We start from the raw sequence: 11,267 nt of genomic DNA, 5'->3' as shown, positions 1-11,267 counted from the left end.
CTGCCATTGTAAATAGTCGAATAAAAATAATAATAATAAAATCCAGTCACCTTAGACCACGTGTCAAGTCTCGTGTCATGATCGAATCACCTTCACGCCACGCTGAAGACATACAAAATGCCATCCAACAATCCAGTTCTTCGATCCACCAAAGTACAATTCAAATTTCCCGCCACTTTGTGCGATTTTCAAATTTCCCGCTTCAGGATCGGTTACCACCTCCGCCGAGTTGACGCAAAAAATTCAAGAATTGATTCACGGTAACACCATTCTAACCTACTATTTGCGCATGTCTTGGCAGCGAAAATTGTCCTTTTTCGATGAATTGATCAAAAGAATCAAGAGTTTGGCCACTATGAAGCTTGCCATAAGCACTCTTCAGTCGCTTTTGGGGAAATTAACAGCTTATTGCAAGTCGACGTGAGTAAAATCCCTAGTTTTGGTGACTTAACAATTGTTGGTAGTACTGCGACTCCGATGAACTACGATAAAGTTCTCTATGACCATGACCGGATGCTCGATAAGGACATTTTAGAGGAAAATATTGCTTTGGATTTGGAGTGGTTTGAGTCGATTGAGGATCAAGAACAAGTGGCTTATCTTATAGCTTTTTTGAGTATTTCGGGTCAGGCTTTAATGTGGATTTTCATCGCGAATTTGCAATCAGAGCTTGCGCATCGTCTCAAAACCCAAGTGAAGAAAGAAGAAGAAAAAGAAGAGAAGAAAGACAGTGAGGGGCTCCAAACTCACGATTTGGACGACCCTAAGCACCAGAAGTGTCTCCAATTGGAGAAAATCTGGGTGGAAAGTATGGGAAAATTCCGGAAGAAAGTCTACACCGAAAAAGAACCCCAAAAAAAGTCGAAGAAAACAAAGAAGAAGGGTAAAGATGAGTCACTTGATTGGGTATTATCGTTTCAAACACACTCCAGTCGTGCCAATCTCGTTTCCAGATCCAAATCATGCCAATCATGATCGTTAAAAAAATCTTCAACTACTTAGACAAAAAATCCCTAACTCGGGCCAAAAAAGTCAACGCGTATTGGAAATGGGCAATTGGTGATTTACTCAAAGACCGAAAAGTGCACAAATCGTTGAATAAAATCGATAAAAAGCTCCGGAAAGCATCCGGTGGGTGTTTTTCCCCCGAAAGTGACTTTTCAGAGGTTAGAGAACGAGTTGGTCACACTGAGCGGAGACTCCGGAAGTTGCAAACGCGAGGCGCCATTTTGGAACAGTTGAGACAAACTTCACTTCCGGCTGATAAAACCTATGCCCTTATTACCGACGCATTTCAAGTATTATTGTATCAACAAGAAATTACTCCCTAGGATTTAGGGATATTTGTGAATAGGTTGCCATAAATTTGGTTAGGTTGGTTTCTGGTGACAAAAAATTTAGGTTAAGTCACCTGTCAGCTTGTATGCATAATTTAATTGATAGTTGACAGCAGGTTGACAGAAAACGTCAACCGACAATAACAAAGGGTAACCAACCTTACGCATACAAAACTATTTCTGAAAATTCTAGTTACAAACAACATGAAAAACGTAATTTTCCTAAAAGTTCAAATCCTAGGTGGTAATTTCTTGTTGACAAATCTGTATGTTTTTTTTTAAGTTTTTGGTTGATTTTTGGTTAGACTTTCAGCGAAATAGCGCCGTTTGTGAGTGATGTGACTATGTATCCGAGAGTTGAGAGGAAAAATTCACCGATTTGGAAAAAACCAAAATTTATTGTCAAAGATTTGGAGATAATTTGTGAAGATACAGGGGATTTGTCTCTGTCAGAGGATGATACTGGGATTCACACGAATTTTTCGTCCTCGGTTCCGACAGTTGGCAGCGATGCATTTTGAATGAAATAAAGCATGTTTACTGAGGCTAAAAACGTTTTTTTATTCTTTTAAACAATTTCTAATAGCTTTGGTTCGGTTTGATCTGTCACTTGTCACTTCAGTAAAGCCACGTTTACACAAAAGCTGGGTCAAACAAATTCATCGCTTTAAATAGCATTTAAATAGTTTATTTATATAACAAATTGAAAATCAACATTGACAACATTTTCTGGAAATCGAAATTTTGACACAAATTCTCTCCAAAGTAGGCTTTAACGTCATTTCACAATTTGACATTTAAAATAATTATTTCATTATTCTCACGTTCAAGCTTGAATTTTCATACGAAAAATGTTAATTATTATTGTTTTTGTTCGGTGAGTGGTTTAATCTAGAAATAACATTATGGGGACAACAACTGACGCCTACAGTTAAAGTGAGGTTATTATCTAAGGGCCGTTTCACAGTTAATACAGTGGCGGACACTCTATGATTGACGTTTGAAATTAAAATTTGAAAGTTTTATTTAGTTGAAATTTATTTTTGGTGTCGATTTCAATAATAAAGCCAGCAATACGTGTTTTTATATAAGTTCAATAAATTGTTTTGATTTGTTGTCATTTTTCTTCTAGCTATGAGAATAAAAATAACAAAAACCAAAAGTGAGGTTAGTTGCCTATGTTTTACATTTTTATGCCAGTTGAATGACAAACAACGTGGGTACAAGGTGATCAAAAATGATTTTCCAGTTATCTGTCAAATTAAGTTTCAGTTTCGTAGCCATAATTACACTAGAGAGAGTGAATAAAACACCAATTTGGTCAAAAATTTATTGCCAACCGATTAACAACAATCACAATGCGTAAATACTGTAGTTTATTGTAGTGATCTAAGAGGATAATAACTTGGAGCGATATGTATTACCAACGATTAGAAAAAATACCCGCAATCGTTGACAATCCCGGGACAAAACTTTTGAGCTAAAACGGCATACGCCGAATTCCCCCTCGCCGCAACCCTCGTGCCGCCACTGTGCTTATTCCACACATGAATCACGTGACTATTTTTCGAAATATTGAGCACTTTTTCCGTGAAATTTTCATCGAAATACAGCTTCCAGTCCCACCAAGGGATGGGGTAGAAAGCCTCGACGGGGAATACCCTGAATCCTTGACAGTCCTTCTGCACCATTTCATTGGCCGTTTCCACGCCGCAGAGCTGCTTGAGGAGACGTGTGATGACGCCAGGGCCGTTGTAGCCCCAATCGTAGCCTTTGAAATTCTCGCTGAGGTCTTGGAGACAACGTTGGGCTAGTTCGTGGCCCAGACCCTCGGGGGTGAAGCTGAGGACGCCCGCGGCCACATTTCGGTCCGATTCCGAGCCTGCGTAGTTCGGGGGGAGGCCCTCAAGGGGTTTGGTGACGATCACGTCCAAGTCGAGGTAGATTCCGCCGAATTTCCATAGGGTTATGTATCTGGAAGGAGAGACAGTTGGCAACACTGGTACTGGATTTAGGGGGGCAAATAAAACTAACTCTATATGAAAATATACCGAAAAAAATCACAATAAAAATTAATGTTGAGTGTCTACTTTCAATTAGTTCGTCAAAATACAATAGAACCTCGGTTTCAAGAGAAGTTACGGATAATCGAGGTTCTACTGTACTTTTTTCTTGTTCTCTCTTTCTTTCACTCTCTTTTCCTTTCTTTCTCTATTTTTTCTTCTCTCTTTGTGTGTATGTGTTTTGGTTTATAGATATTCTTTCCCATTTCTTTTCTCTCTCTCTCTCTCTTTTTTTTCTCTCTTTCGTTTTTTCTCTTTCTCTCTTTTTTCTTCCTTTTACTCTTTATTTTTATTCTCTTCAAATCTTGGTTTCTCTCTCTTCTTTCTATCCCTCTATCTTTTTTGTCGTAATGAAGTCAGTTGGCAACACTGGTACTGAATTTAGAGAGACAAATTTTCTAAGTACGTCTCTGTAGATGAAAATCATTAAAACAAAAAGAAAATATAACAAATAAAAATTGACAAAATATAGTAGAACTTTGGTTATCCGAAATAATAAATCCCGATACACATATTTGAGAAAATGTTAAAGAGAGGAGTTTCGGATAATTGAGGCTGTACTACACTTTTTTTTCGTTTTTTTGTTACTTTTTTTTCTGTCTTTTTCTTCTTTTTTATTTCTTCTTTCTTAATTGTTATCTGTTTTTCTCTCTCTTTTTTACCGTCGCTTGTGGTTTTAGATGTTTAATATTTTTGGTAATCAATAAAATGGATCAGGTCAGGTCTCTCTCTCTCCATCATTTCTTTTCCTCTCTCTCTTTTTCTTTCTCCCTCCCTCACTATCTTTTTCTCTTTCTCCCTCGATTTCTTTTTCTCTTTTGTTGTTTTTAATTTTCTTTCTCTCTTTCTTTCTTTTTATCTCTCTCTCTCTCTCTCTTATTTTTTCGCTCTTTTTGTTTCCTATACATTTGAGTAAATGTTAAAGAGGAGTTTTGGAAAATGGAGGTTGTACCATATTTTCCTTTTTTTTCTCTTTTTTCTTCTCTCTTTCTCTCTATCTTATTCTTTCTTTTTTGGTTTTTTCTGTCTTTCTCTCTTTTTATCTCTTTCTCACCGTCGATTGTGATTTTACATATTTTATATTTTCTGTAAACAAAAGAATGGGTCAGTTCAGGTCTTCTTTCTCTTTCCTTCTGTCTTTTTTCTTTTTACTTTCTGCTATTTTTTCATTATTTTTTTTTCTTTCTCTTTCTCTCTCTTTCATTCTGGTTTTGTCGCTCTTTCTCTTTCTAAACATTTGAGTAAATGTTAAAAAAAAGAGTTTCGGATAGTTGAGGTTGTACTATATCTTTTTTTTGTTTTTTTTTGTTTTTTTTCTATTTTTTTCCCTGTCTTTCTTTCTCTTTTTATTATTCTTTCTTTCTTTATTTTTATCTGTTTTTTTTCTCTCTTTTGCACTGTGGCTTGTGGTTTTAGCTATTTAATATTTTGTGTAATCAAAAGAATGGGTCAGTTCAGGTCTTCTTTCTCTTTCCCTCTCTGTCTTTTTCTCTTTCTCTGTCGTTCCCACTTTTTTTCTTTACTTTTTGCTATTTTTTCATTAATTTTTTTCTTTCTCTCTCTCTTTCTGTTTTTTTCGCTCCCTCCTTTCTACACATTTGAGTAAATGTTAAAAAAAAGAGTTTCGGATAATTGAGGTTGTACTATACATTTTTTTTTCTCTGTCTTTCTTTCTTTTTCTTATTCTTTTTTTCTTTATTTTTATCTGTTTTTTTTCTCTCTTTCACCGTCGCTTGTGGTTTTAGATATTTAATATCTTTGGCAATGAATAGAATGGGTCAGGTTAGGTCTCTCTCTCTCCATCCTTTTTTTTCCTCTCTCCCTTTTTCTTTCTCTCTCCCTCTCTATCTTTCTCTATTTTTTTTTCTTTCTCTCTCTCAATCTGTTTTTTTTCACATTTGAGTAAATGTTAAAAAGAAGTTTCGGATAATAGAGTTTGGTAAAACTTTTCTTTCGTTCGTTTTACTTCCTTCTCTCTCTTTTTTTCTTTCTCTATGTACTCTATTCTTCTGAATTCCTCCTTATCTCTTTTTTCTTTCTCTCTCTCACTTTTCCTCACTTATTCTCTCTTTGTTTTTGCCTTTGTTTCTCTCGCAAACTTTTTTTCATTCTCTTTCTCTTTTTTTTTCTTCATGTACTCTATTCTTCTGAATTTCTCCCAATCTCTTATCCTTATCTATCACTTATTCTCTCTTTGTTTTTGCCCTGTTTGTTTCTCTCTCTCTCTCTCTCTCTCTTTCTAGTCGTTTTTTTTCTTGCTCTCTTTTTTAAACGTCGGTTTTGGTTTAAAAATGACAATTTTTTAAATACCCCCTGGATTGATGAAACATCAAAAAAATAATGTAACAAAAAAATAAAAGAAAAAAACAAAATGTAAATAAGAATATAAAAATTTGTAAAAATACAGTAGAACCCTGGCTATTCAAACTAATAAATAACAATACACATTTGACTAAATGTTAGTGTCGAATAATCGAAGTTCTACTGTTCTTTTCTCTCGTTCTGTTCTATTTCTCTCACTCACACACACTCATTTAATCGAGGTCCTACTGTACTTTGCTCTATCCCTCTCTTTTTTGTCTCTTTTCTCTCTCTCTTACCTTAGGACATCGCTGGCGTGCGACTGGGCGTAGCCCGAGAGCTCGATTTCGCCCCTTTTGTACAAATCCTCGACGGGAGTGTCCTTCGTGTACCTCTCGTAGTCGACATGGTGGATCCTCACATTGGGATAAGTCAATAAATTTTGCAGAAATCTGTCGGATTGCGTCCCCTCGAACCGGAAAATCCCTGGGGATGCAAACAGGAGATGGACCTCAAAGTTGGGATTGAGCCTCGCGGCGGATTCGACGGCGCACGCCTGTCGGGCCGTGATGGTGATTTTTCCGTTGTGAAAGGAATTACAAGAGGTTTCGTGGAAGAAAATGGACCTTCCTTTGGCTGGACGTGTGTCCGATATGTCGGGAAGTGTGTGGGATTTGTTGTGGTAGCATTGGATGCTCTCTTTGGGGTTGAAAAAGTAGTAAATCTGGTTGAAAAGTGACGAGTTTTGGGGCTGTGTTAGGAAAATTATTGCTATGATGAGGAGGGCGAACAGGAGGGTTTTTCGCGGGGTTTGGTGATTGAGCATTCTAGGGGTGGATATGGTGGAGACTATCACAGATAAGGGGGTGGGAGTCGATTTGGCTGAAATGCTGGAAAAATTGAGGATTTTAATTGAGAATTTCTTTGGTGGCGGTCGGAGAAGCCAGCAATTTCACCAGATTCGAGACCAGGTGAAAATTTCTCGCAAAAAAATTATTAAACCAAATTCAGATTTTTGACTCCCGATTTATCCAAATACCCTTTTTTCTCTCTTTCTTTCTCGCTTTTTCTCTTGCTGTCTCTCGCTCTATCTCTCTCTCTCTCTTTTCTGTTCTCTTGGTTTGTCTCTTTCTCTCTCACTGTCGGTGTTGGTTCAACAATAAGTCTCCCTTTTTTCTTCGTTCTCTCTCTTTTTTCTTTCTCTTTCTTGTTGTCTCTCTTTTTCAAACTCTTTCTCTCTCATTTTTTTTCCTTCTTGTTCTTATTTCCTCTCTCTCTATCTCTTTCTTTTCTCTCTTTCTCTTCATTCTCTCTTTTTGTTTAAAATTGTCACGTCTACTTTGAATTAGTTCGTCAAAATACAGTAGAACCTCGACTAGAGAAGTTTTGGATAATCGAGGTTCTACTGTACTTTTTTCTTGTTCTCTCTTTCTTTCTCTCTTTTCTTTCACTCTCTTTTTCTTCCTCTCTCTATTTTTTCCTCCCTCTTTATGTGTATGTGTTTTGGTTTTAGATATTCTTTCCCATTTCTTTTCCCCCCTCTCTATTTTTTCTCTTTCTCTCTTTTTTCTCGTAAAAAAAATTAAACCAAATTCAGATTTTTGACTCCCGATTTATCCAAATACCCTTTTTTCTCTCTTTCTTTCTCGCTTTTTCTCTTGCTGTCTCTCGCTCTCTCTCTCTCTCTTTTCTGTTCTGTTGGTTTGTTTCTTTCTCTCTGACTGTCGGTGTTGGTTCAACAATAAGTCTCCCTTTTTTCTTCGTTCTCTCTCTTTTTTCTTTCTCTTTCTTGTTTTCTCTCTTTTTCAAACTCTTTCTCTCTCAATTTTTTTTCTTCTTGTTCTTATTTCCTCTCTCTCTCTCTCTCTCTTTTCTCTCTTTCTSTTCATTCTCTCTTTTTGTTTAAAATTGTCACGTCTACTTTCAATTAGTTCGTCAAAATACAGTAGAACCTCGACTAGAGAAGTTTTGGATAATCGAGGTTCTACTGTACTTTTTTCTTGTTCTCTCTTTCTTTCTTTCTTCTCTTTCACTCTCTTTTTCTTCCTCTCATTATTCCTATCTCTATTTTTTCCTCTCTCTTTATGTGTATGTGTTTTGGTTTTAGATATTCTTTCCCATTTCTTTTCCCCCCTTTCTCTTTTTTCTCTTTCTCTCTTTTTTCTCGTAAAAAAAAATAAACCAAATTCAGATTTTTGACTCCTGATTTATTCAAATACCCTTTTTTCTCTCTTTCTTTCTCGCTTTTTCTCTCTCTCTCTCTCTTTTCTGTTCTCTTGGTTTGTCTCTTTCGCTCTCACTGTCGGTGTTGGTTCAACAATAAGTCTCCCTTTTTTCTTCGTTCTCTCTCTTTTTCTTTCTCTTTCTTGTTTTCTCTCTTTTTAAAACTCTTTCTCTCTCAATTTTTTTTCTTCTTGTTCTTATTTCCTCTCTCTCTTTCTCTCTCTCTCTTTTCTCTCTTTCTGTTCATTCTCTCTTTTTGTTTAAAATTGTCACGTCTACTTTCAATTAGTTCGTCAAAATACAGTAGAACCTCGACTAGAGAAGTTTTGGATAATCGAGGTTCTACTGTACTTTTTTCTTGTTCTCTCTTTCTTTCTTTCTTCTCTTTCACTCTCTTTTTCTTCCTCTCATTATTCCTCTCTCTCTATTTTTTCCTCTCTCTTTATGTGTATGTGTTTTGGTTTTAGATATTCTTTCCCACTTCGTTTCCCCCCTCTCTCTTTTTTTCTCTCTCTTTTTTTTCCTCCCTTTCTCTTTCTCTCTTTTTTCTCGTAAAAAAATTAAACCAAATTCAGATTTTTGACTCCCGATTTATCCAAATACCCTTTCCCCTCTCTTTCTATCTCTATTTCATTCTCACTTTTTCTCATTCTCTCTTCCTTTTCTCTTTCTGTTTCTCGCTCTCTCTCTCTTCTCTTTTCTGTTCTCTTGGTTTGTCTGTTTCTCTCTTACTGTCGGTGTTGGTTTTAGATATTTTGTAGAATCAAAAGAATTTTGAAATTTTCATTTCTTTTTTTCTCTTTCACGTTTTCTTTCTCTCTCCCTCTCTTTCTTTTTCTCTTTTTTCTTACACTCTCTCTCTCTTGTCTTCTCTTTTTTAAACTCTGTTTTTTACTTTTTTCGTTCTTCTTTTCTCTCTCTCTTTTCTCGCTTTCTCTTCACCCTTTCTTTTTGTCGTATGTTAAAATAGTCAAGTCGTCTCTTTCTCTCTCCCCTCCTCACTTCTTTTTTCTCTCTTTCTCATTCTCTCTTACCGTTGGTTATAGATATGTCTCTCTCTCCCCGTTCTTTCCCCTTTCTTTTTTTCTCTCTTTTTATTTTTTTTTTCTTGTTACCTTTCTTTCTCCCTCCTCTTTTTTCTGTCGTTCTTTGTCTTTTTCTCTCACCGCTTGTTTTATTAATTTTGAATATTTTATATTTCAAGTCTCATTTCTCTCTCTCTGTTTTTCTTTCTCTCTCTACCACTCTCCTCCTTTCCTTTTTCTCGTTTTCTAACTTTTTCTCTCTCCCTCTCGTTTGTTTTCTCTCTCTCTTTTTATCTTTTCCTTTATTTATTTTCTTTTTCTTTCTTGCTACCTCTTTCTCTCTCCTTCTCTTTCTTTTGTCAAAAAAAAACTAAAAAGTTTTAAAAAATTGAGCCATGTCAGGTTTCTCTCCTTTCTTTTTCTTTCTCCCTATTTTCTTTCTCTCTCTTTCTTCTTTTCTTTTTCATTCTTTTTTACCTCTTTCTCGGTCCTCTTTTTTTTTCTGACTCAGTCTCTTATTTTCTCACTCTCTTTTTTATCTTTCCCTTTCCTTTTCCTTTTCTATCTCACTCTTTCTTGCTACCCTTTTTCTCTCCTCCTATCTTTTTTATTAAGAAAAAAATTAAAAAGACCTAAAAGATTGAGTCAGGTCAGGTTTCTCTCCATTCTTTTTCTTTCTTCCGATTTTCTTTCTCTCTCAATGTTTTTCTTTCTCTGTCCCTCTCTATATTTTTCTCTCTTTCACTGTCTCTTTTTTCTCATTCCCTTTCTTTTATTTTCCTTTTCTATGTAACATTTTCTTGCTACCCTTTTTTCTCTCCCTATCTTTTTTTAAGAAAAAAATTAAAAAGACCTAAAAGATTGAGTCAGGTCAGGTTTCTCTCTCTTCTTTTTCTTTCTCTCTCTACCTCTTCTTTTTCTTTTTCTCTCTTTTTTACCTCTTTATCGGTCCTCTTTTTTTTCTCACTCTCTTTTTTCTCATTCCCTTATTTTATTTTCCTTTTATATATCACTCTTTCTTGCTACCCTTTTTCTGTCTCCCTACCTTTTTTTTATAAAAAAAATTAAAAAGACCTAAAAGATTGAGTCAGGTCAGGTTTCCCTCTCTTCTTTTTCTCTCTACCTCTCTCCCTTTCCTTTTTCTCTCTTTTTTTACCACTTTCTCTCCCTCTCTTTTTTCTCTCAGTCACTCTCTTATTTTCTGACTCTCTTTTTTCTCTTTCGTGATACCCTTTTTCGCTCTTCTTCCTTTTTTTCTGTCGTTCTTTCTCTCTTACTTACCGGTGCGTCGGTTTTCGTTTCGCATTTCATATAAAATGGTAACTTTGAAATCTTGTTTCAATTTATTTGAATGGAGTAAAGTAACAAAAAAATATGAAAGAAATTAATCAAGAGAAGTATAAAAAATGTGTAATTGTTTCTGAATATTTTATTGTTCGAAATGAGCCAAAACGAGTTAGAATAAATTATGCCAAATTAGTCGTTGCAATCACGTCATTTGAGGACCAAGTCCGAATAAAGACACTATTAGAACGCGTATTATGCAATTATAAGTAATAAAAAAATTAAAATAGCAAATGGCAAGGCTTAATTTCTAATAAAATATTAAAATAAAAATAAAAAATTACCTTCACACTTTGTAAAATACTAACAAAAAATAGTCGCACAATGCACTTAATAATATGTACTCCGTTTGGGCAAATATTTGCCTCGTTTAGATCCAATCTGCTTCTTCTACCGACCCCAACCAAACAATTATTTCATTATTCACAAGCAAACAACTCTATGCTTTTATCACCAAAAACTCACCGCATATCTCTCTCAATTTACCATTTTCTTGACACTTGACACTAAATCTATACTTTTCCATTGATATGTAAGTAAAACTTCCACCAGATTGGTCATTCTTCCGTTCTAAAATGATAAATCCGCACTCACTCCCCACGTTGTCATATCTGCTGCTCCGGAGACGTGGGCACATTATTGATCTTCGTACCCTTGAACCGGGATGGAAAAGCTCCCACAGATGCGGCGGTGGATGGAGGATCGATCGGGAAACGACCCCCATTTCACCCCAATTCGATCCAACTTCGAGAAATTGGATGAATTTTTCAGCCCCAATTACAGTTTTGAGCCAATAAAAGTTTTAGTAGAAAAAAAAACAAAGTCTGCAACACGGTGCTAGTCTCCAAATGGTGTCAATCAATACTTTACACGGCCAAAATAGAGCATTTTTAGTGTGATTCCGGCTTTTCATTTCAAAACTCGCTTCAAGTGCAATGCGCGCCGTCAGGTGGCGCTGGCCACACACCGCGCCA

General features: G+C 35.8%; 2 protein-coding genes across 2 annotated transcripts; one reads left to right on the top strand and one right to left on the bottom strand.

The window, feature by feature from the left end:
* Positions 1-43: 43 nt before the first annotated feature.
* LOC123004327 lies at positions 44-1,883 on the top strand. Its single transcript, XM_044397528.1, has 5 exons — positions 44-153; positions 207-420; positions 465-906; positions 954-1,298; positions 1,643-1,883. The coding sequence occupies exons 1-5, from the start codon at positions 78-80 to the stop codon at positions 1,856-1,858; spliced, it is 1,293 nt and encodes a 430-aa protein (XP_044253463.1). The 5' UTR covers positions 44-77; the 3' UTR covers positions 1,859-1,883.
* Positions 1,884-2,526: 643 nt separating this feature from the next.
* Positions 2,527-10,929, bottom strand: LOC123016148 (lactosylceramide 4-alpha-galactosyltransferase-like). Its single transcript, XM_044416364.1, has 3 exons — positions 10,759-10,929; positions 6,001-6,591; positions 2,527-3,311 (listed from the first exon to the last, which is right to left on the bottom strand). Exons 1-3 carry the CDS (start codon positions 10,761-10,763, stop codon positions 2,768-2,770), a joined length of 1,140 nt encoding a protein of 379 aa, XP_044272299.1. The 5' UTR covers positions 10,764-10,929; the 3' UTR covers positions 2,527-2,767.
* Between the last annotated feature and the right edge of the window lie 338 nt (positions 10,930-11,267).

The sequence above is a fragment of the Tribolium madens genome, unplaced genomic scaffold, assembly GCF_015345945.1.
Source record: "Tribolium madens isolate multiple individuals breed KSU strain unplaced genomic scaffold, Tmad_KSU_1.1 Scaffold_1;HRSCAF=32;Tcas5.2_LG8, whole genome shotgun sequence".
Classification (NCBI taxonomy): Eukaryota; Metazoa; Arthropoda; class Insecta; order Coleoptera; family Tenebrionidae; genus Tribolium; species Tribolium madens.
The sequence above is the reverse complement of the archived record's forward strand: the minus strand, read 5'-3'. Positions and strand labels throughout refer to the sequence as shown.